The sequence below is a fragment of the Erpetoichthys calabaricus genome, chromosome 3 (assembly GCF_900747795.2).
Source record: "Erpetoichthys calabaricus chromosome 3, fErpCal1.3, whole genome shotgun sequence".
Lineage (NCBI taxonomy): Eukaryota > Metazoa > Chordata > Cladistia > Polypteriformes > Polypteridae > Erpetoichthys > Erpetoichthys calabaricus.
The window spans coordinates 256765430-256792127 of NC_041396.2; the positions used below are offsets into that span (position 1 = coordinate 256765430).

General features: G+C 37.6%; 1 protein-coding gene across 1 annotated transcript in view; it reads left to right on the plus strand.

The window, feature by feature from the left end:
* Positions 1-26051, plus strand: part of LOC114648831 (extended synaptotagmin-1-like) — a 115990-nt gene extending 89939 nt beyond the window's left edge. Inside the window, exons 23-30 of the mRNA XM_028798102.2 lie at positions 1862-1948; positions 5802-5948; positions 6033-6232; positions 8997-9095; positions 9216-9347; positions 18219-18324; positions 19000-19049; positions 21329-26051. Of these exons, the coding sequence (XP_028653935.2) occupies positions 1862-1948; positions 5802-5948; positions 6033-6232; positions 8997-9095; positions 9216-9347; positions 18219-18324; positions 19000-19049; positions 21329-21356 (849 nt within the window). The 3' untranslated portion in view covers positions 21357-26051. The remainder of the gene's footprint in view (positions 1-1861; positions 1949-5801; positions 5949-6032; positions 6233-8996; positions 9096-9215; positions 9348-18218; positions 18325-18999; positions 19050-21328) is intronic.
* The last annotated feature ends 647 nt before the right edge of the window (positions 26052-26698 follow it).

Below are 26698 nucleotides of genomic sequence, written 5' to 3' on the forward strand. Positions count from 1 at the left end.
CTTCTTATAACTGACAATTTAAACATTATGGAAAGGACCTGGGGACAAAAGGCATAATACTTTTAAATATGATATATTGTTTATTTAGTCTGGTATGGAGCAGGCTAACAGGTGACTCTTAGTTACCTCAGTTATCAAGTGCAACTTGCCCAAATCCACTTTGGTGAAACTGAAACTGACTGAAATAAACCTGGCTTGTTATTTTAAACATGACTGACCTGCTAAGTGCACTTTGTTGTGTACCGCACCCATGTCTGCAGCCAGACTCTATTGTGCAATATACAGTGCACTTTCACTCCTTTCACCAGTAGATGGCATGTAGGAGTTGAAGACACAGATGAAATCATTTTGAAGCAGACTTTTTTTGTGAGATGCACATGACTGAATGGCATGCTCTTTTTAGAAAACTCACTTTGTTTTAATGTAGCAATATATACTATTTAAAAATAAAATGCATTCTATTTATGTTTTAAAATAGTTATTAGCACACATGTATGTGCTCTGCATGGCATATCCATGCATTTTTTAAAAATTGCAGTTTTCTAGTACCTTTGGTTATTAGATTATTGCAAGGTTTAAATAGTATGAATACAAGTACTGTTATAGCTGCTGTGTTTTTAGAATAGTTAAAGGAATGAGAAGAAGTATGTTGGACTTTGGTTCACGTGTAGAGATCTGTTTATTTTGTCAGATAGCTTTCAATCAGCATTTTTGCCATAAGTTTAAATTCCAAAATGAAAGCTTTTCTTTATTACATCCATATAACATAACCTGATCATATTTATTCCGTTGTTTGACCAGACTATTTCTAGTCGTTTGAAAGACCTTTTGGAATTACGGATTGGAACAGTAACTGGGGTTGACCAACAAGCAGGTGACACAAACCCAAAATTCTACACCTGTGAATTGTTCCAAGACACTTTAGAGGAGAAATTGCATCAGAAATTAAATATGCAACTTTCACTTTTTTTTTCTGAATTTGCACACTCCAAGTCAAGGTACTGGGCACAAGGCAGAAACTAATACTTGAGAGGCAGGCCAGTGCATTGTACTCACTCACATACCAATACTTACTAGTATGTGGGGACAATTTAGAGCCAAGGGTTAACCTGCTTAGAATTTCTCTGGGATATGAGGGAACTGTAATACTTCCAGAAAGAAAAATTACATGGAAAAATCACACACAGTCAGTATCTAGTTTGGGATTTGAACTCTGGACTCTGAAGATTTGAGGCAGCTGCTGCAACACCATGCTTCCACAAATGGGTACCAGACTCACTGAATTCATGAAAGATCCTTAAAGGCTGGGATGCTAACCCTGGAGCCTCTTCTAAATTCTTCCAGGCTCTGAGCTCTTTTTGTCATTTCAGTGGCTGTTTAATTTTGTTACATTTTAGTGCACTTTCTCATAAACGGTGGTTGTTTGTTTCCTATAGGTTCACTAATCAGATGAGATAAGGATATTCCTATCTTATATGCAGTGTACTATATATCTGTAGTATTCTATAAATCAAAATTACAAATGTAAGTCAAATACCTAAAGCACTTGGATGACAAAATCTCTGGAAGGTATGCAAAGAAAAGACTACTTGTAAAACATCTTTTGAAACCTTTGTTAAAAAATCAGTGAGAAGACTGTTCACCTGCTGCTGAAAAACCTCAAAGAAATAATTTAATATTGCTGTGAGATTTTTTTATATTATATGTGTGTATCTTCCATTGTTAATAGCCTGTGTCTCTGAGAGCTTTGCTTATTCTCCTTATATGTGGTACTGACAAATTATTTATTATATAAATAAAAAAATGTATATATAAAAAAAAAAAATATATATATATATATTTTTTTTTTTTATAACCTCAGATGTGTGACCGCTCAACTGACCCAGTTTGGGGAGAAGCTTTCCATTTTCTGGTTCAGAATCCACTGGAGGACTTACTGCTGATCAAGGTATTTACATAAGAGAGTCTATTCCTGATCTTACTCTTGGTGCTTAGTCTACTTAGGTGATGTCTGTTGCAAATGTAAACCTTGTAGTCTTTGCTGATTTTTCCTACAAGGAATTCAGACCAGAACTTAGCTAAAAGTGTAATTTTTATCCTTTCTCAACCCTACTTCCAAGTATGCTTGATTTCAAAGTAAAATTACTAGTGTTAGTGTGGTGAGACTGTGAGAACATGTGGCCGATGATTATGAATTTATTTGACTGTTCAATTCCAACATGCAACAATTTGGTTTTCATGGTTTCCCAGTAGTTGGATGGCATTGAGGTTTGTTTTTCTTGATCCAAACAGCGGGGGGCAACGTAGAAGTTGGTCTCTAGGTGTCCCAGGGTGAACATGGCTACATTTATGATTAATGTTTCTGGTAGTTGGCACAGTTTTGAAGTCCAAGAGAGATTATAGCTCATTCTGGCACATCTTTAGAAGCCTTCCAATTTTATGGTTTAAATCTGTTTTCCCACTTAGTCTATTACAGAGTCATACAGAGGCAAAGACCATCCCCACAACACTGTGTATAAGGCAATAAGCACCTCTTGATGAAATCATAGTTCAGATGGGACACTCTCATGCACACACATTCACTCACAGTACTCACAGTAGACCAATACAGAGCTGCCTGTTAAGCTAATATATATATTTTTAGAATGTAGGAGAACCATGCGCATAAGGGGTGAATATACATATTCTATGGTTGGTGGACAGGTAAGGTTCAGCCCTGGGGACACTGAGCTGTGATGCTACAGGTCAACATTAATCAACCTTTATTTTTTTCTTTTATGGCACCTTATGAGCACTCATCCAGAAGTACAATGCATATAACGCCGATGTTTTGGACCTCACAAACAGAAGGGAAGATTGTTTGTTTGATGTCTTATGTTTTACATACCACAATAGAATGGATTAAGGAAATAAAAATGCTGAGATTGTGGTTGAAATTGCCATACCTGTATACCCTTGCAATGCCACCAGCCTAGTCACGTAACATGTTATTGGCTGTCAGAGAAAGGGTTGAGCTTTGGATACTATGGCAATATGAAACTGTGCTGGAAAGTTGTCATACAGTTACATGTATGTCATTGGATATCCTCAGCAATATGTAGTTGTGTAAGCTGACATACCTAGGCAAACAAATTGATAACTGCAGTCATTAAGTTAGAGGTCACGTAATGCAATTTTGGCTTTAGCTATATGGAGTACTTAGTTCTGAGGCTGTGGTGTAGCTTAAGATGAATGTCATCCACAAACCACGGACTTTTAATTTTTTTTCCAATGAATACTGCAACCAAGTCATTTACAACTTCATGTCTAATTTCTTTTTGTATTTAGAATTCAATTTCAATCTAAGCCGCCACACAAATAGTCGGTGGCACAAGGGAATGGAATAGTAAAGTTAAAGTAAGAGGGATAGAAGGCATTGTTTATTATAAATAGAGATTAGGTTCATTTTTCCTATTTGATAAACAAGATGGACCAATGTCTGGTGCAATCAAGTAATATTATCTGTTCCAGAAAAAGAAATGACTCTGTTTGGATGATTGATAGTAAAAATAATGGAGTTAGTGTATACAAAATGAAAAAAAGGTAAGCTATTTCAATGCTGAAAAAATAAAAAAAGGAGGTCAGAAACAGTTTTTAGCTGTGTAATGCATTTCTACCAGAGCTATTTTAAAATTTACCAGATAGTACACATTAAATGTAGAAGCTCTTGCCCTGGGCGGTACGGTGGCGCAGTGGTAGCGCAGCTGCCTCGCAGTAGGAGACCTGGGTTCGCTTACCGGGTCCTCCCTGCATAGAGTTTGCATGTTCTCCCTATGTCTGTGTAGGTTTCCTCCGGGTGCTCTGGTTTCCTCCCACAGTCCAAAGACATGCAGGTTAGGTGCATTGGCAATCCTAAATTGTCCCTAATGTGTGCTTGGCGTTTGGGTGGGTGTGTGTGCCCTGCGGTGGGCTGGTGTCCTGCCCAGGGATTTGTTTCTGCCTTGCGCCCTGTGTTGGCTGGGATTGGCTCCAGCAGACCCCTGTGACCCTGTGTTAGGATATAGTGGGTTGGATGATGACTGACTGACTGACTGACCTCTTGCCCCATACTGTACTCTTCCTTTGTATCATGCAACTGTAACGATTTACTGTACCCATGCAGAAAAGTCAGAAGGCAACTCTCAATCAATGCACTGCACCTCTTCAAACACTAAACGGAGGTAGTGTTCTGTAGTAACAGCATTTCCTCACTGATAAATTATCTTGTTTTTAAGGTTCATTATAAATTAAATAAACTATTTAATAATCACTAGTATATTGACTAGTAATGTGTGGTTTGATACTAGTCAAACATTTGTCAAACTTAAGTTTATTTCTGTGTTCTTGTAAATAAAAAGCAGTTCATATTTCAAAGGTCTTTTATGTGATTATTCTTTTATGTCTGTTTTCTAAACATGATGTAATATAATTGTTGCTTAGTACCACTCTTTTTGTTACAGTCAATTTTAAATTTAAATTCAAGCCATGTTTAATCACTCTCCTTGTTTATATTATGCTAGTTTTATTTTGTAAGAAATTGACAGTGCTGTGCGGTGTGGTTTCAGCCCCAAGCAGATTAATTGGCTTTGATTAATGAATAACTCCACAGCTGAGTTTTGGAACACCTCTACTACAGCTTTGCACAGTATCAAATCTGTCCTTATATGAATCAACCTTGGGAGGGGTTCAAGGTCTATAGAGGGGGCTGTTCATTCATGCATTACACACACACTTTGACAAATAAAAATATATATTTATATGTTGCAAGTGGGAGCTGGAATTACCAAAGAAAATGTGTGTATGCTTTAGGAGAATATGCAAACTCTACAAAAAGGATGACTAAGCTTGGAATTTAGCTAATTAATATGTACCTGTGTGTCAGAAGCAGACACCGCTTTATCATTACATTGCCCATAAACACATTTAGAAAGTGTTTCTAGTTATATAAAACAATATTCCTATTTTACTGATTTACCCCAACTCTATAGAAAGCTATTCTAAAGTTTGTGTTACCTTTCCTCACTTTCCTGGTCCCTTTTTAAATGGTACTTTTGACATTACTCTCAAAATCGAATCTTCTGTCCTTTTGTTATGATTCTTATTCCAAACTCATATTTTCCCTTTTTTGTGTTTTTATTCCTTTTCATAAATATTATTTATTCTAAAATAGCTCATTGTCATTTTGGTTACTTCCAGTCACTGGCATTTTCAGTTGCTAATGCTGTGCCAAATCTTTGGTCGCGAGAGCAGTCATAGAAGTTCCGATAATGACATAATTGGTGCGACGGTATAAAGATCGGAATGGCAGACCCATATTTATCTGTGTTTGATTGCACCATTTTTTTCCTTATTGTCCTCTATAAAGAATTTTCTGCTCTTGAGTTTAGCTTTAGTATTTTGATTATGGGTTTTAGCTTACAATTAGAGTTTGATGTTCTCTCTCAATTAGTCTTCTGGTAACAGTCTCGCTTGTTCTAACGACTTTTCTCCTGATTATCCCATTACTTTTTGTTGCATACTGGTGTTATCCATAGCCATGTAGCTTTACACAGTTGACCCACTACTTTAGTTCATTGTTCTCTATTTTTGATGTTGGGTCTTATCCACAATCTTCTTGCATATTTCAAAAATGCATTCTTCTTTTAAGATATAGTACCATTTAAAAATGTTTATTTTACCAGAGCATTTTTGTATTTGTAATCTTAATTCCTGTGTATTATGATGGTATCATTACTGACACTAAAAACCATCGGATTGATTGATCTGTCTCCTTATGTTTGCAGCTTAAACATGATTGGTCTCTTTCTATTGGTTCTCTGGTCATATCACTGAAGGACCTATTGACTAAGCCGGACTTAACTCTGGACAAGTGGCTTCCTCTGGATGGTGCTGGGACAGATAGTCAGATTCTCCTATGTGCCACTCTCAGGGTAAGCTACCATTTGTTTATCTGTCAAATACTCCATAGATCACACTGATATTTAGCCAGTTTCTAAGTTCTGGTTTTCATGCAGATTTTGAAGAGCACCGCTTTGCAAGCGGAAACTATGAAGCGAGGCATTGCTGAGCCAAAAAGTGGACATCCTGAGCCTGACAGTACCACATCTGAAGACAGTCATAGAGGGGCAGTGGACCCTCCCGCAGTCACTATTCCCAGCAAGGACACCCCAAGTTCTGCACAGGATGTTCGGCAGAGAGCAGTTTCCTCCCCAAGGTAGCTGTCATTCTAGCATAATCCTACGTTGGCAGGCATAGTATTCACCAGTGAGCAGAACAGTCATTAGTTACTGGTTGAGTGAATATTTTTTTTTTATTTTTAGATCCTGTTTATAGAATGAATGACAGTAATAGTAAAAGGGAGTGTTGCATTGTAATATCCTCATTCCGATTTCCAAAGCAGCCTCTCTGACAATGAAGGAAAAAGTTTAAGAGATCTGTGTGAGGTGTAGTATGCTGAGAAGTGACAATTGAAGGCAGAAATGAGAAGAACTTGCAAATAATGAGATAAAATTGATAGAGGTGTCACAGAATGAGAAGAAGGTATGTTGTGGAGGCAATAGGTGTTGTGCTAAGGAGAAACAAGCAGAAACAAATTGACATGATTCAGAGATGTGGAGGGATGATTAGTTGAAAATTGTGGAGGATGACTAGGTGCTAGGCATTGGAAGTGGAAGGAGATGGTGGTGGATTACCTAGAAATAATAAAATTCATTTCAAAGGATGCCTAAGAAGTTATTGTATAAGATCTAGGTTTGGAGAGAAACTGGCCATTTTGGATAAATTCAGAACTGTAATGAACAGTAATGATGATGATGACGACAACAAACCTCATTATATAGAGATGGTGACAACTAAGATCATTTTTGTACATAGAATAAAATAAAATAGGTGGTGTTAATTTGAAAGATTTTTATTTAACACAGAAAGATATCAGCTGGTCACTAACCTGTCATAGATCTCTTCTATTTGCAAAAAAAAAAAGGAAAAGAAAAAAATTAGAGTTAAATGAAACTGCTATTTGTTTATGCTCGCCACAACTTTCACTGCCCTTTGTATTGTACTTGCATTTTTGTGATACTTTATGGTGAGTGGGAGGATGTAAATTGTTTTTATTTTGTTGTTTATCATCTTCCACTTTCAAATGCAGTATGCTAAAGCTTCACAGTAACATGCTTTCAGGGGGGTTATGTGTTAAGCATTGATCTGCTTAGTCTGAGTAGTCAAATAGGGCAGGGTCAAAATATTAAATCAGAGATTACCATACAAATACAAAACAAGTCTCTAAGCCACTAAACTGATGGTTGTTATAAACAAAAGGGAATTTCTTTTTAGAAGACTGATCAAGAATTTTTTGTTTGTTCTTTTGCAGAATCTCTCCTTTATTTTCAATTCTGCATGTCAGTTGCCATTTGATCTGCTATGGAATAGCTGGCTGCCCATGACATCACACAAAAGGCAAAGGATACCTTGTATGCCTAGACGCACACAATGACCTAGCAACTAATTGGCAGCAGCTATGAAAAACCTGAGATAAAAGAAAAATTAAAATAGCACAGAAAAGTTTTTTTTTTTAAACCCTGACATATATATAGGCATGTATATATCCAGATCAAAAAAGACAATAAGCAAACAATATAAAACATAATCTGACTGGCTTTCATTACCATATATAGAAGGCTCGGCATTATCAAATACATTTCTCCATTTTATTTACTTCCCAAAGAATCATATAAGGACATATCTTTCATTTGTGACTGGCTTTTAAATGTCTTTAAAGATCTGAAGATTTCTTGTCTCTTAGTCGGTTCAAGGAAAAATCTTAGTCTCCTTCATAGATTTCTTGATGCCTACTTGCTTTGAATGTAGCTGGAGTTTCATCTCCCAAAACTTGTGTGTGTTGTATATATTGTCTAAAGACACAAGCTAGGAATTTAATGTAAGGAGCTTTTCTATTGTGAGTTTAGTTTTTTTTTTTATTAAATTTGGAGGAAGAAATTCACAGAAGCTAAAGGTTTAACTGACACACATTTAAGTAAAACCAGCATCCAGAAATATAGTACATTCAATAATATATTCACTGAATTTTACATTATCTATAAGATTACAAGAAACAAAATAGCTTTTGAAGCAATAATGGTAATTCATTTTTGTTCAGGTGCTGACCTCTCAAGGGATGGAGGCAGTGCTTTAAATAGAGGTCTCGAGGGTACATGTTGAAGGAGAGTGCATTTTGTGTTCTATTGTCCTGGTCTTTCAATGTTGGTTTTTACTGCAATAGCAGTGATTTGAGGGTTCACTTGGTGGTATAAAATACATCTTACTTTTACATAGGTCTGACTTAATTGTGTACCTCACTTTCCTTTAAAACTTTGTTGCAAGCAATGTCCTAAGGAATAGGAAATCTACTATAGAAAACAGAAGCTGAACATAGGCTAAGCAAATGCAGAGACCCTGGGATACAGTGCTGACATTCAGCTTAAAGAAAAGACAGGTTTTCCTTTAGATTCTTGTGTGTGCACAATTCTACATTTTTGAATGACAATTGGTGTATTGAGTTGTTCACTTTTTGATGCTACAGAAATGAGTTTGATCAGCAAGATGAGTGAACATCAGGATGAAACGGGTGCCTGAGAGTCATGAGATGTTCTAGAAAGACTGTCATTCAACTGTGATTGATATTACTTTATCAGATAGAAAAAAGCAGATGTTGCATGCAGAGAGAAATGCATACTATAGCAGATCCAAGGAGAAATGTATCTTTTCTTTGCTTAAAAATTGTACTTTGGCTGAAGTAGGAGTTTGATGTTAAGTGTGCAATTTCATGTACCATTCCAAAAGAAAGGAATGGCAATGCCACTTTGTCGTACGGTAGCTGTAAATGTGCGTTAGCTTTTTCATCTTCTGAGTCAGGAGAAAAAAAAACAGTATAATGTGGACCATGATTCCAGTTCTTTGAATTTCTTTTTCATCTTTTGCAGCAAGAGTGGGCAGGAGGAGTCGAGCCTTGGACAGGTTAGATTAACTATACAATATGTTGATGAAGAACATAGGCTGGTGCTGTTGGTCCACTCTTGCAGGTATGATGGCACTGTTTTGTATGTTTGTGTCTTTACCCCATGTTAATAACTGGAGATGCAAGTTTGCAGTGCTACAGTTTGCCAGGCTGTTTCACAGCATCTGCATTTATTTTTCCACAGGAAGTTGAAACCTTGTTCTAAAGATGGCTCTGATCCATATGTCTCTCTGATTCTGCTGCCAGACAAGAATCGTGTTACCAAGAGAAAGACAGCAGTAAAGAAAAAGTCACTCAACCCTGACTTTAATGAAAGGTGTGTATTGCTGGATTTAAACATTACAATTAAGAGGTAGGGCTGGATATCTCTAAACACACCACATACAAATGTAAAAGAGGTTCTCCTTGCCTGTTGTATTAAATTTGCTATTTATATTATATTTTACTTACACCTCCCACATAATAATTCTTTCCAAGCATTTTCTCTGGTGACCCCCAAGGTCTTCCAAATTACTGCTCCCAAACAGGCCCTTATATTTTTTAATTAAATATTTTCTACAGTTAGTGACTCACATGTGACTGGTGAGTTTTAGAAATTTCTTTTATGATATGTCAAATGTAAACTAAGTTAACTTGCATTTGTTAAACTTCTGTGATTTAATGTTTTTAGTGGTTTATACTGTACTATATTTATGTCTTTCCTTTTGTTTTATCTGGTTCAAAGTCACCATTTTAAAGACTTTTTTCAATGTCATCAATGTTTATTTAGTTACCTCAGCTAGCATGCAGTTAAAACTCAATCTACATCTTAGGCAACTGTAAATTAAGGAAGAAGAGAAACCAAATTTTTGTATTCAAGATGTGTTCCATTCCGCTTTTATTTTGTGCACACAGAGAATTTAGTTTTTGTGAAGAGCTTTGTTTTCACATGTTTTAAAAGCTTTTTTTAACAACTGGGTCATAAACGTCAGTGTTTTGGCAGTTCACAAGTAAAACTATTAAAAGTAAAAAATATAAAAAAGGACATATGTTACAAATGTATATGTAACAACCAGGATATTTAATCTACTTTTGAGTATATTTGACTATATGCTTATTTGTAATATGAGTATTCGAATCTTAATTTTTGGTTAATTTGATACCCCTACTACTGATTAATTTGTTCTGTATTGAGAGTGAAATTTAAAAAAAAAAATCAAAGTAAAAATTTAGAACAAATTACAGCATTACCTTTACAGCACTACCTCAACCACATTTGGAAATCCCAAAAAACTGCACCAGGCCAAACAGATATTTTGACCTGCAGAGCTGTTTTCTAACTAGACCAGTTTCATGGAAAGCAACCCTGGATAGCATGATAACCTAGTGTATTTAATCACACGTACACAAATTTGCAATACACTGTTGTAACACCCAGCCCTAATTTCTTATAAACTTGCATTCTTTTGAAACTAGAAACTAGGCACCAGAGGTAACCTGAAAAACTGGATCTCAAGTTGGTTAACTAGCAGGAGACAAAGAGTACAATCGCATGGAGTGAGGTCATCAGTGAAGTTCCTCAGCGTCTATCCATGGACCATTACTTTTTTCTGAACATTAGAATACTCTAGACGAGAACAGGCCATTCAGCCCAACAAAGCTCGCCAGTCCTATCCATTTATTTCTTCCAAAAAAAATTAAGTCGATTTTTGAAAGTCCCCAACTTCTTACTGTCTACAATACTACTTGGTAGCTTATTCCAAGTGTCTATCGTTCTTTGTGTAAAGAAAAACTTCTTAATGTTTGTGCTAAATTTACCCTTAACAAGTTTCCAACTGTGTCCCTGTGTTCTTGATAAACTCATTTTAAAATAACAGTCTCAATCTACTGTACTAATTCCCTTCATAATTTTAAACACTTCAATCATGTCACCTCTTAATCTTGTTTTGCTTAAACTGTGTAGGCTCCACTCATTTAATCTTTCCTCATAATTCAACCCCTGTAGCCCTGGAATCAGCCTAGTCGCTCTTCTCTGGGCCTTTTCTAGTGCTGCTATGTCCTTTTTGTAGCCTGGAGACCAAAACTGCACACAGTACTCAAGATGAGGCCTCACCAGTGCATTATAAAGGCTGAGCATAACCTCTTTGGACTTGTACTCCACACATCATGCTATATAACCTAACATTCTGTTAGCCTTCTTAATGGCTTCTGAACACTGTCGGGAAGTCGATAGCTTAGAGTCCATTATAACTCCTAAATCCTTCTCATAAGGTGTACTCTTGATTTTTCTGACTGCCCATTGTGTATTCAAACCTAACATTTCTACTTCCTATGTGTAATACTTTATATTTACTGACATTAAATTTCATCTGCCACAAATCTGCTCAAGCCTGTATGCTATCCAAGTCCTTCTGTAATGATATAACAAATTCCAAATTATCTGCTAATCCACCTATCTTGTTATCATCTGAAAACTTAACCAGCTAGTTACTTATATTCCTCTAAATCATTTATATATATAGATATATATATATATATTAAAAATAGCTGCGGCCCTAGCACTGACCCCTGTGGAACACCACTCTTAACATCAGCCAGTTCTGATGAGGTTCCTCGCACCATCACCCTCTGCTTCCTGTGTCTGAGCCAATTCTGCACCCATCTAAAAACATTACCCTGAACTCCCACTTCTTTTAATTTGATGCCCAACCTCTCATGTGGCACCTTATCAAATGTCATATGCTCCACTTTGATTGTATCCTTTTGTTGCTTCCTCATAGAATTCCAGCATATTAGTATAGACATAGATTGACATAGATCACAGTATACTTAATAAACTTGAGAAATTCATAAATGATATTAAAATTGCAGGAAAGACGGTCACTGAGAAGGCAGCAAAAACAATTAAAAAATACTCTGCAGAAGTACAAGCTTCAGAACTGGGTGAGCACTTGAAAAATGCAATTTAATGTAAGAATACAAGATAGGAAACACTGTCCTGAAAAGGATTTAGCGGCTTCAAAACGATTTAGAGTTTTATGTTGACATAATATTTTCATCATCTAAGCAATACGCAGAAGCTATTAAAAGGGCAAATAAAATGTTAGGTTATATCATACAAACTGTTGAATGTGCAGTAAATCAAGGGAAGTTATGCTCAGACTATATAATGCACTAATGAGACTGCATCTGGAGTGTTGTGTGCAGTTCTGGTCACCATGCTACAAGAAAGACATAGCAGCACTTGAAGCTGTGTAGAGGATAGCAATCAAGGGAATCCCAGGACTTAAGGACATTTGCTGCTCTGACAGACACAGAGAATTAAACCGGTTTAGTCATAAGGAGAGGAAACTATGTGGGGACATGATCCAGGTCTTCAAAATCCTCAAAGGCATTGATAAAGTAGATCAAGCAGAATTCTTTCAGCTTAAGGGTGAATCACGTACTCAAGGATGCCAGTGAAAATTAAGAGGGTGTTCATTTAGGGTTGAAGTCGGAAAGCTGGAAACTCAAATAGTTGTGGGAAACTGAAGCAAGCTACTGAGACATGCAGTTGAAGGAAAAACCTTGGCAACCTCTGAGTAGTACTTGGATTAAATATTGGGATGGCTTAGGTGTGACCTAAACAAACAAGCTGGATGGCCTGAATAGTCACCTCTCATTTTTCAAATTTCTTAAGTTCTTATGTTTTTTGTGCCTCAAAAGGGATGGGTACTGGGTTATTGATTTTTGTATTGGCATCTTCACCACAGTTACTCAAATACCAGGGCTGGTATTCCTTCATCTAACAGTACTGTAAACACCTTTAAATTAATCTTTTTCTGGTGGTGCCTCCATTCTTATAAGTATTTTAAGCAGTATGCCGCTTTTCTCTACTAAAAATAAAATTTTTACAATTTTTTCCTACAAGTACATCCAGTACTCAATCCCCTTTTCATTTACTGATTAAGTTAATGAATATCTAAATGACAAAAAACACTAACACACACTAAAAGCAAATTTTTAATCTACTTGGTCAAGTAAATTTTATATATATATATATATATATATATATATATATATATATATTATATATATATATATATATATATATATAATAAAATACAGTGCATCCAGAAAGTATTCACAGCACATCACTTTTTCCACCTTTTGTTATGTTACAGCCTTATTCCAAAATGGATTAAATTCATTTTTTTCCACAGAATTCTGCACACAACACCCCATAATGACAAAGTGAAAAAAGTTTACCTGAGGTTTTTGCAAATTTATTAAAAATCAAAAAAACGAGAAATCACATGTACATAAGTATTCACAGCCTTTGCTAAATACTTTGTCGATGCACCTTTGGCAGCAATTACAGCCTCAAGTCTTTATTAATAGGATGCCACAAGCTTGGCACACCTATCCTTGGCCAGTTTCGACCATTCCTCTTTGCAGCACCTCTCAAGCTGCACCAGGTTGGATGGGAAGCATCGGTGCACAGCCATTTTAAGATCTCTCCAAAAATGTTCAGTCGGATTCAAGTCTGAGCTCTGCCTGGGCCACTCAAGGACATTCACAGAGTTGTCCTGAAGCCACTCCTTTGATATTATGGCTGTGTGCTTAGGGTCGTTGTCCTGCTGAAAGATGAACCGTTGCCCCAGTCTGAGGTCCAGAGCGCTCTGGAGCAGGTTTTCATCCAGGATGTCTCTACATTGCTGCAGTCATCTTTCCCTTTATCCTGACTAGTCTCCCAGTTCCTGCCGCTGAAAAACATCCCCACAGCATGATGCTGCCACCACCATGCTTCACTGTAGGGATGGTGCCAGGTTTCCTCCAAACGTGACGCCTGGCATTCACACCAAAGAGTTCAATCTTTGTCTCATCAGACCAGAGAATTTTCTTTCTCATGGTCTGAGAGTCCTTCAGGTGCCTTTTGGCAAACTCCAGGCGGGCTGCCATGTGCCTTTTACTAAGGAGTGGCTTCTGTCTGGCCACTCTACCATACAGGCCTGATTGGTGGATTGCTGCAGAGATGGTTGTCCTTCTGGAAGGTTCTCCTCTCTCCACAGAGGACCTCTGGAGCTCTGACAGAGTAACCATCAGGTTCTTGGTCACCTCCCTGACTAAGGCCCTTCTCCCCCGATCGCTCAGTTTAGATGGCCGGCCAGCTCTAGGAAGAGTCCTGGTGGTTTCGAACTTCTTCCACTTACGGATGATGGAGGCCACTGTGCTCATTGGGACCTATGTGCCTCAAGACAATCCTGTCTCAGAGGTCTACAGACAATTCCTTTGACTTCATGCTTGGTTTGTGCTCTGACATGAACTGTCAACTGTGGGACCTTATATAGACAGGTGTGTGCCTTTCCAAATCATCTCCAGTCAACTGAATTTACCACAGGTGGACTCCAATTAAGCTGCAGAAACATCTCAAGGATGATCAGGGGAAACAGGATGCACCTGAGCTCAATTTCGAGCTTCACGGCAAAGGTTGTGAATACTTATGTACATGTGCTTTCTCAATTTTTTTATTTTTAATAAATTTGCAAAAACCTCAAGTAAACTTCTTTCACGTTGTCATTATGGGGTGTTGTGTGTAGAATTCAGAGGAAAAAAATGAATTTAATCCATTTTGGAATAAGGCTGTAACATAACAAAATGTGGAAAAAGTGATGCGCTGTGAATACTTTCTGGATGCACTGTACATATACAGTAATCCCTCCTCCATCGCGGGGGTTGCGTTCCAGAGCCACCCGCGAAGTAGGAAAATCCGCGAAGTAGAAACCATATGTTTATATGGTTATTTTTAGAATGTCATGCTTGGGTCACAGATTTGCGCAGAAACACAGGAGGTTGTAGAGAGACAGGAACGTTATTCAAACACTGCAAACAAACATTTGTCTCTTTTTCAAAAGTTTAAACTGTGCTCCATGACAAGAAGAGATGACAGTTCTGTCTCACAATTAAAAGAATGCAAACATATCTTCCTTTTCAAAGGAGTGCAAAGCAAGCAGTCAAAAAAAAATCAATACGGCTTTTAAGTATGCGAAGCACCGCCGGTACAAAGCTGTTGAAGGCGGCAGCTCACACCCCCTCTGTCAGGAGCAGGAAGAGAGAGAGAGAGAGAGAGAGATAGCGAGAGACAGATAAAAAAAATCAATACGTGCCCTTTGAGCTTTTAAGTATGCGAAGCTCCGTGCAGCCTGTCCTTCAGGAAGCAGCTGCACACAGCCCCCCTGCTCACAGCCCCCTACGTCAGCGCAAGAGAGAGAGAGAGAGAGAGAGAAAGTAAGCTGGATAGCTTTTCAGCCATCTGCCAATAGCGTCCCTTGTATGAAATCAACTGGGCAAACCAACTGAGGAAGCATGTACCAGAAATTAAAAGACCCATTGTCCGCAGAAACCCGCGAAGCAGCGAAAAATCCGCGATATATATTTAAATATGCTTACATATAAAATCCGCGATGGAGTGAAGCCGCGAAAGGCGAAGCGCGATATAGCGAGGGATCACTGTATATAATATAATATAAAATATATAATTATATATGATATATATGATCCACTGCAACAAGTGTATAAAATCAAGCACCTAGCCATGAAGTCTCCTTTTACAAACATTTGTGAAACAAAATGGGTTATTCTGAAGAGCTCAGTGACATCAAGCGTGGTACTGTGATAGGATGCCACCTTTGCAGTAAGATGGTTTGTGAAATTTCATACCTGCTGGATATTCCACGGTCAACTGTAAGTGGTATTATTGGAAAGTGGAAGTGCTTAGGAACAATAGCAACTCAGCCACGAAGCGGAAGACCATGTAAAGTTACAGAGCGGGATCAACAACTGCTAAGATGATTCCATAGCTGAAGAGTTCAAAACTTCCACTGGTGTTAATGTAAGCACAAAGACTATGACAGGAGTTTCATGGAATGAGTTATTCAACAGTCAACTGTAAGTGGTATTATTGGAAAGTAGAAGCATTTAGGAACAACAGCAACTCAGCCGCAAAGCACAAGTCCACTTAAAGTCACAGAGTGGGGTCAACAACTGCTAAGTTGCATGGTGCGTAAAAATCACCATCACTCAACTGATTCCATAGCTGAAGTGTTCCAAACTTCCACTGCCATTAACTGTGCAATTAGAGCTTCATGGAATGGGTTTCCATGGCCAAGCAGCTGTATATAAGCCTCACATTACCATGTCCAGTGCCAAGTGTTTCATGGAGTGGTGTAAAGCATGGAGCAGTGGAAATGTGTTGTATTCTTTTCTGTTTGGCAGTCAGATAGATGAGTCTGGGTTTGTCGGATGCCGTGAGAATGTTACCTGACTGACTGCAATGTGCCAACAGTGAAGTTTGGTGGAGGAGGGATAATGGTGTGGGGCTGTTTTTCAGGGTTTGGGCTAGGCCCCTTACTTCTAGTGAAGGGCAATCTTAATGCTTCAACATACCAAGACATTTTGAACAATGCTATGCTTCCAACTTTGTGGAAACAGTTTAAGGCAGGCTCTTTTCTATTCCAGCATGACTGTGCCCCAGTGCACAAAGCGAGGTCAATAAAGACATGGTTAGATGAGTTTGTTGTGGAAAACCCTGACTGGTCTGTACAGAGCCCTGGCCTTGTCAACCCCATCAAACAACTTTGAAATGAACTGGAATGGAAATTGCAAACCAGGCCTTCTCATTGAACATCAGTGCCTGACCTCATAAATGCTCTGCAGAATGAATGTGCACATATTCCCACAGAAACATCCAACAATCAGTCAGTCAGTCATTGTCCAACCCACTGTATCCTGACACAGGGTCACGGGGGTCTGCTGGAGCCAATCCCAGCCAGCACACGCACACACTAGGGACAATTTAGGATAGCCAACGCACCTAACCTGCATGTCTTTGGACTGTGGGAGGAAACCGGAGCACCCAGAGGAGACCCACACAGACACGGGGAGAACATGCAAACTCCACGCAGGGAAAACCCGGGAAGTGAACCCAGGTCTCCTTACTGCGAGGCAGCAGCACTACCACTGCACCAACATCTTGTGGAAAACCTTCCAAGAAGAGTGGAAGCTGTTATAGCTGTAAATGGTCAGGTGTCCCAATACTTTTGTCCATTTAGTGAATATTAATCATTAAATAAAAGTCAGTACAATTTTTGGCTTTAGAAACATTTACTCAAATATGCAACAACATAACATGTGCTGCCTATAAACTCATATGAATTGTCTGCGTTTGTGTACCCTTTGTACACAAAATGGTCTTTACCCAACATTGCGGACCTGTGCATTGTGACCCCACAAACAAATAGCAACTGGCCTCTTCACTTGTATATAACAAGCAAACAAATAATAAAAAAAAAATAAATTAACAATGCTGAATGACTGTCACAGTTATTCATGGATCCCCTTGAATTCTTATTCAACTCCACCATGATAAACTGAATGCCTGTTTCATCTAAGTGGAACTCCAGGTTGTAGGTTATAGAATAAAACAATACCCTTAACTTTCCATTACTGATGGGCTTCCATTTGTTTCTGATACGGAGCACATACTTGCCAACATGCACTATACTGTATAGACACCTCTAGCACACCATTAACCATCCTTTTCAGATGCACTATTTCACTGACTTGGTCACATTTTTTTTAACCTGAATTTATTTAGCATTTTTTTTCCTTTCGCTCCTAGTTACTCCATCCACATCCTTCTTCAATCACTTCACACCTCCTATCACTTGACACCTCACACACCTCTCTTTTTCTACAAACTTTTTCCACTATATCAACTCTCTACACACCTGTTTGGGCAGGTTTTATCTAAAGTTATGGGTAAATACAAATGTTAAATTACCTGCAAGACAAGGTATCCCCTGCATGTACCATATGATGCAAAAGCAATTTAAGCAAACTTTATTTAAAACTTTTTTTATTGGGGCTAAACTGTCTTTTCTGGAACTGTGTGTGTAAGCGTGCACAGTGGTTTAATTTTATTATTGCATTCTTTAGAAAAGAGAAACTTGGAAGTAGAACATTTGGGAAAAAAATAGGTTTTTGGAATTTTTGAATTGATTTTGAATCATACATAGTAAAAAAATTCAGTTCTTACTGGAAATGATTTTTTTATTTTTTTGAGGCCTAGTATGCAAGCCACCTGGCCTGCATCACCAGTGCTTCTATGGATTTATTTAACAGTTTCTGCGTATACTCCATTTATTCATTGTCCTCTTGCTGATTCCAGGTTTGATTTTGATATGGCAAAGGAGGAAGTCCGTAAAAGGAAGCTGGAGGTTTCTGTGAAGAACAGCGTTTCCTTCATGTCCAGAGAAAGGGAGCTGATTGGAAAGGTAAAGTTAGTGAATTAATATAATAGGACAAATCTTTACTCCTCTTCCACCAGTCAGATGTTTTAGTAAAATCTTTATATGACCCGTTATTTCTAAATCTGAAAGAAAATTGTCACTGTATTTGCAATAAGAGAGATATTTGTTTCATGGGATAGAATACTATTAAGGCATAATCGGCACATTATATTTTCTAATATGGCTGAAAAATGTTAACTATTTGATTTATCCTGTAGAGACATTTTTTTGGGGTTTTCATTTCCACATAATCTGACATACTGTTACCTATTTATTCAAAAGGATATAGTTAGCCATGCTTCACTATCTTCTACTGTCATGCCCATTATTAGCTCATGCTGCCTTTAAGAGAAATGGCTAGCAGATAGATATAATAGGTATTAATAGAATTATTTAATTAAAAGACTCTCAGTAACAGTAGTGCTGCAGGAGCTCAGCATGGAATTCGCTTCTTTAGTCAGATAACTGTGTTACTAAGTGCAAGAGTGCAAGGCCTGATGTAGAAGTGTTATAGTGAGGTAGGGTTGGGTACTGGCTTCCTCATTTCTTTCTCATACCCTCACTAGAGGCCATGTCCATCCTAGATGGGATAGTTTTGATCATCTCTCATGCTGGTGTGTTTAGCTGTGTGTTACTCTGGTTGTTTTGCTTTTTAAACAGGTCCTGATCGACTTGTCACAGGCTGACCTGTCTTCAGGGGTTGGAGAATGGTAAGTATAATTTGCTGGCATTTTTTGGTGAAGGGAAGGACTGACTTATGACTGAATAGGTCAAGGTAAAATTATGAGGGCAGTGCCTGTAGTAAATTAAATTTTGAGGCATGGTGCATCTGAATAATAGTTGATAGTTAGTGAGTGTCTGTATATAGTACTGCTTACTGTTGTGGTGGGTCTCTCTGGCCCTATATTCTACTCGAACATTGCTTTCCTTCTGATGTTTTCTTCTTTGATTACCCTATGTATATATTCATCTTATGTAATTAATTCTTTGTCATGGCACAAGTAAACATATCTATAGTAGAAATCAAATAATGGAGTAAACAGGAAAGTTAATCAGTAAGACAAGGGTGAGATAAAGGAAAGAAATAAGGGTTACAGAACAAATACAGTTTAATTTTAGTGTGCAACTCTGAATACATTTTGTGTCATAAAATTAAAATTCGGTGAGCTGCACAGTGCCTTCAGTAGCCCTGTCCTGTAGCGAGTGAGCTAAGGCACTGTCACATCAGACACTACTCAGTACAGAACATTATTATCTACATTAAACAAAAACAAAAAAGCAAACCTTTTTATCATGATACTGTAAAATTACTTTATGCAAGTTGCGTAACAGGTTAATTCTGAATTCCCAGAACAAGAACAGGAAAACAGTTAGTATAATTAAGCAAAGTGTTCAGGTTACTTTTAGGAATTCAAGTTTTTGTTATTAAAGAACACCTCCAAATAATCTGGTGTTGCCATTCATGGCACACATCAGTGTATTCTCCCACAGAACACAGAGAAAGAACTAAAAATTAAAAGAGCAGCATAATGGTGAGTTGCCAGTTTGTTAGATGCATCCTCCCTTCCCACGTTCTCACAAATTCTACATTCCAACTCATGTGATGTCATGTGATAACAGTGTGAGATAATTTGGGCAAACCTTCATTTCTAGCATCAGTTAGTGTTCACTTAAATATTGCGGTGAGAAAACCTTTGCTTTGTATGTGGACTGTTAGTTGTTGCTAGTTGTGTTTGTTCAATAATTTTTCTAATGAATATGATCATAGGCGCACTGCCATATCAAGGGTTTACTGAGAATGGTGACAAAAACAGAAGGCTATAGGCGATCCTGTGGAAGAAATCAGATTTTGGATCAGAGGGATTAAAGGAGACAGACAGACCACAATCAGGCAAATCACATACAGATTAATATTGGTGTGTATAATGTTATTTTAGAATCCACTGTGTTTCTGACTTTCTCCTGAATGGACCACAACAATGAAGTACAATATCTAGTGCTGATGCTGCCCCATGAAAATCAAGAAAGCACATCTCTGGTGGGCAAAGAAACATTAAAACTTGACAACTGAGTGGAAAAAAGTTTTGTTTAGAGGAATCCAGGTTCCTTTCCCACCTTGCTGATGAACGGACCAGAATTTGGATTGAGATACATGAGTCCATGGAGCTATCTTGTTTGGGGTCAACTGTACAGGCTGGTGGTGGCATTGTGAAGCTTAGGGAGTATATTCCTAGCACATATTAGAGCTTCTGTTAGCCACTGAAGAACATCTGAATTGGAAGGTAAATGTGAACATTGTTACTGACCAATCTTTTCGTGGCTACCATTTATCCTTATTCAGATAAACACTTACACTGAATTGTGGAACATTGTTCCAGGAACGTGACAACGAACATTGATTGCTTCAGTGACCCTCACAGTCCTTGGTTTTCAACCCTGTCAAGCAGAAAGGGCTCTTCAGAACAAGATTATGGAACTGTCCAATTTGCACCAACTGTGCCACACAATCATTTCGTCATGGTACACCATTCCTGAATAATATATCCAGTGTCTTGTAGGATCCCTGCCTGGACAACAAGTAAAGGAGGCTCACCACACTAGGTTGACCTAGTAAACTGGCAGCTCAGTGTAAATTCACTTATTTATACATCCAGACATTGGCAGAGTAGTGCAAGTGTTACTGAGATTCTGGTTAATAATTCCTCATGGTGCTAAAGAAAGTTAAATGAGATGTGGTTGGTTGGAAACATAATGCCTAATAATCTGTTTCACCTATGGACATTCAGCTGTACTGTTTGCTATATCCTGCATTCTTGGACAAGACTTTCATGTCTTGATTGAAGCTCAAAATCACAGCTTGTACTTTGTATCTTAGATGTTGAATCAGCAGCAGTTAAGACATTCGTGACCAATCCAATGAGTGAGTTTACAGCATACTAGGGAATAAACATGCCTTATTTCTAATTTATGTTTTTCTTTGTCCTCACAGGTATGACTTAAAAGAAGGTGACCCTTAATCTTTGTCAACAACATTCCCTTTGAATTCTGGATTATCCCTACTTATTTTATACAGCTTTTTCTGTGTTTGATATTGAATTCATTTTATTATTTTTTGCATTCCTTTTTATTTTGTAATATTGGGTAATCTTTTAAAACATGTTTAATTAAGAGTTCTAGATTTTTTTAGGTACCTAAGTGTAATAGCACCCTTAAGTATCTTCTGCTCGTGCCAGTGCCTTTTTTTTTTTAAGATTTTATATATATTTTTTTTAATATTATATTTAAGGAAATCTGCTTTTAGAGGTTCAGTACTCTCGAGTTTCTTAAATGCTGGATATTCCCTTCTCCTGCCTTAAAATTTCATTGAGATGCTGAGTTCTCAGTTCTCTACCTGTTTTGCCTTCATTTTTGGATCTTGGCCACCATAAGCAGTTGTGAATAAGTTGTTATCGCTGTGCATGGAGTTTGTCTTGTTTTGTTTTTTGTTTTGCTACAAATGTCTGTTTTAATACAGTTGGAAGCTTGCAAAGTCATTTTGCCTCCAGTCCCATGGTGTATCCACTGACGAAATGATCTGGATTGTATTATATTTACTGTGTCAAAAGATACATTTCATTCTGTGGTATTCTTTAGGGACATGGCTTCTTTGAGTTTGTTTTACCAGTTAAAGGTAACGAATCATGATTCAACTGATCTGGTGTGCCAAATCCTAAAAAGATAATACTGTTTCTAGTTCTTTTTTATCTGATGTTTTGAAATTAAGTTTTAGATTTTTGTGAAAAGTCTTATGTGATGTTTTCTATATGCACTAAACAAAAATATACATACTTCTGCTTGTTTTTCTTTAATTATGAAAATAAACACCTGTGTAAATATATAAAATTCTGTGCTCACGTATAGGACTAATGTGGATGGACTAGTTGCAGATAGTGAAGACACCTCTCATGTTGTCTTGTGGACCAACAGAGCTCTCTTGTGTTCCGCAATGATGAACAATCAGCAGCTGCGCTGCAGTGGCCGAGGGTGAGAGGGTACTGTGGGGGCACCATCCCTAATACGCTTAGTACATATAAGGTTAAAATTTAGTCAGTATTACTGTGCTCTGCTATAATCATCCATCCATCCATTCTCCCTCCTGCTTTATCCGAACACAGGGTCACGGGGGTCTGCTGGAGCCAATCCCAGCCCACACAGGGTGCAAGGCAAGAACCAATCATGTTTATTAAAATAAATTTGCGTATAGTATTTAGAACACATTTAGCCTGTTTTAAGGGCTATAAAACAGATGAAAATATATTGTACGTGTTAAGAAACTCAATCAGTAAAGTCACTTTAAGTGCTATAAAACTAACGCATAGAAAATGACAATCTACTTGATAAAATAAAAAACATTTCAATTAAAAAAACATTACAATTTACTGTAAGTATTAAATGGATACTGCAAAGGACAGAGGTGGAAACAAATTTAAATGAATACCAGCATGGAAATGTACAGTTTAAAAAATAAATGACAGGGTTAAATAGACATCACTTTAAATACAAGCATATATATTATACAGTAGTAAAGCTCATATTTTATGTAAAGCCACATTTAAGATTTAAAAACATAAATGACTTTTTGCTACACACTATACAGAAATATCAAGATCAGTATTACTTAGACCTTGCATAAGCCTTCATAATAAATGTAACGTTGAGTTTATATCTGTCCATTTCTTAACCCCATACTTTCCATTAAAAGTTTTGTAAGAAGCCAAAGCTTACATCAGCACCACAGTAGGTAACAAGCCAGAAGTTACCCCTGAATGGCAGGGGTTAGTTTTGATTTGAGATATCTGGTATGTGGAAGCTGTTGAGAGAATCCGAGGAAAGCTCATGTAGATAAAAGGAGAATGTGAAATCTGAATGAATTTAGCCCATGTCCCTGGAGCTGTTAGTCAGCACTGTTAGCCAGGTAGTCTTTGTGCTGCAAGAGGTAGGAGGTGGTGTAAGTGATGTAGGCAGATATATTTTAATGTGACAGACATGATGATGAGCAGTAAAGGGGATTGCGGCCATATGTCCTAAAGTATTGGATGTCAGGCTGGTAGAGGAAGTTGTTTTCATCCAGCAGAACTTGGGCTGAAGGTTTGATTCCAGGATGTGTAATTCTTTCAGTTTAGTGTTTGACCATATTCCTGTCTTACAGCCCAAAGAATCTGCTGCTAGGATTAAAGGAACTCTCCTCCAAGAAATGACATTTCTGTACAGTATGTTATTCACCCCATGTGCTCTGTAGCGAAGGCAGAGAGCAATTTTTAATCTTAAGTTGTCATGGAAAACAGAGATAAATGCATATTCTGTCAGGAGATTTGTTATGGTCCAGCATTGGTTTCCATAGTTGCCCATTCTTTAAAAACTTTTCTTGTCCATCGCTACAAACTACATGGGGTTAAGTAACATGTAAAAAAACATGGGAGGAGTAGTCCTTTAAAGCTTGGTTTTCAGTGCCTAAAATGAAATAAGCAGGTTTTGGAATTGATATTAAAAATATAACAGGAAGGGAAGCATAATAAATTACATATGGCACTGGCGAAAACTGTTAAGATTTTATGTGAAATTCTCTGTAATCTGTGGATTCTTTTATGTAAATAAAAGATAAGCAGTGTAGTTTAGTAGAAAGGAGAACTACGTACAGTATGTTCTCTTTCTCAGGTTTCTTTTTAAAGGATCAGATTAGTGCTGTTCCCTCCTTTATATCTCACATTATGTATAAATGATTGCCTCATAAACAGAGCAAGATTAATGCATGTGTTATTGTAGCCAATAACACTAATGACCGCTAGCGCAACATGCATATGCAAAGGAATTTCCTGAGAAAAACATGGTTATATTTAGCAGATAGCATGTGCTTAATGGTTACATCACATTGTCTTCTGAGCACTGCATCAGTTTTAGCCTGTAGTCACATTGCATCAGCACTGTAGCTAGCCTTCCATGGCTTCACCCTTTCTGTAAGTAGATGTTCCAGCATTTCTGTCATCTGTTTGATCATCTGCTCTTTTAGTGTTCTGGATTAGCTAGTTAAGTACAGTATTAGATCTCCTTGGTTATACTGTATAAATACCAAAGAAGCTGAGAAATTTGTTTGAAGAATCTGCAAAGTTTCCACATGTCTGTGCACAACCATTCATCTATTCCATTCTATTCTAAGATTCAGAATAGTAGACAGCAAAAACAGACTACTTTTTTTTCTTTTCATCATGTCTGATTTCTGGACCTTTTATTGATACTGCTAATAACCATTAGAAGAAACAAAGCAGTTCTGCACATGGTCTGCACATCATCATATAACTGTTACCATTAAGGAGCTTGACTGACCGTCACACTAGGCTAAAAAGTTGTCTGCAGAAGACCGCAGCAAAGAATTTGGTGCTTCCTGAAAGAAGAGGATGGTTCTAAAATTTGCATCTTTGACAGTTTTTATGCATGTCAGGAACTTAGACTTGATAAAGCAAGGAAACACCAGCCGAGCTGTAGAGTTACACTTCAAAGTGCCATCAAATGAAAAGCAATTTACTTAAATGCCTCTTTATAGAAAACTAAAAGTGACTTGAAATTGCTTAGGGTGGCACTGAGCCTGTGTATATGTGAGTACTCCGAGAACAGAAGTCACTCCTCCAGGATGGGCTCTGACTGCCCATGACTTTCTATTACATAAGAGGGTTTGAAAAGTTAATGCATAGCAAGCATGTACTTTGGCAGGAGAGACAAACCTTGGAGCCCTTGATGGTGGTATTTTCTGTATACAGTTTGTGAAGCTTACCTCTGGGTTCTCATAGTCCACAGACAATCAAATGGAATGACTAGTGGTCCTAAACCACTACAGTCAATGTGTGTTTACGGTTTGGAGTCTAAAGTTTAATTTTTTTTTTTTTTTTTATGCAGCTACTTTTTATGTGAATACTTTATGAATAAGTTTGTATGTTTTGTATTTTGAATGTTTTTCTTAGAAATTTTGTTTTTTCACCCACAACCCCAAATCAAGTTAAGTTGATTGTTACCAAGGTGAAGGAGTGTGGGTTTGTGGATCCTGAATAGGTCATCTCCTCGTGCAGGAATGGCCTCAGATTTCCCACAACCCTGATATGGGAAAAAAAGCAAAATAAGAAAATGAATAGGCTGATGTCTCCAAATGTGTGTGGAGGAGAGGAAGGGACTAAAATTGGACAAATTTAATGTGTACTGTACTATACATCCCTAAATAACTCAAAAGCCCTTTAACATTTTCATGATGCCATTAAAACTTGTTGGTTCATCAGGCATGTCCCACAAAGGGGCTCCTTACAGTGTAAATGGTGTTTCTGGAAGGAAGACCATGCAGAACAGTTAATAAAAAAAACCCACACCATGACTCTGGCCCAAGAAGCTGTGGTGAACTGTAACACTCAGTGATACTTCATGTTCGTTTGTTTTGTTAAAGTTTAATGCTAAGGCCTGTAGAGAACTGTTATTGATGGAGTAAACCCTAAATAAATGGAAAGCAGTGGAATCTGAAGAGCATTGTGTGTCTGGTGTGACACTTGGTCTTATTGTGTTGCTGCTGCTCTTCTGACTGTGTAACATTCTGTTGCTTGCTCTGCAAGGAGAGATGAATGTTTATATTGAAATGCAATTGATTGTCATGGGCCACCATGGCCTCTGTGGTAAATAAAGTCATATGCTGGACTCTATTCGTTTGTGATGTCCCCTTTATTTTAAAATTATTCTATCATGGGCAAAATGCTTGCAAAGAAACAATACTATAAACTAGTCATGTTCATCTTGGGCCAGTTCTAACATTTTAAGTTGATACGGCCACCCTCCTTTCAGCTCTTCCATCAGTGCAACTTGGCCATTTCACAAAGAAAGACTTTTAGATCCATACTGTTCAGACTTCCCTTGAGTCATATACAACTAAACGTTTGACCAAGTGAAGTGCCAAACTATACTTTTTTAGTAGATCTCTTGTAGTGATGTACTTTCTTATTATATTAATCTTTTTTTCATTTACACAGTGTTGTACTTTTAAATTAAAAAAATGAAATGTGACCCTTAATTTATTGTCTTAGTATCAATGTTCTGGCATAGCAGTTGGCATTTTGTTTCCTAGCTACACACTGTGCCTGTAAGCTTTATTAGTGAATGTAAACTAAAGTGAATGTCTCTGGGCATGGGAGTGAGACCGGCTTATTTCAGGACTGGTTCATGCCTTGCATTCTACTGCTAGGATTGGTTCTGGCTCTCCACTGTCATGTTTATGAAGACATCCAATGGTAATACCACATGGAAATCTGAGGAGCCAATCAAATCCAATCTGGCAAAACATTTCCAAGCTAGA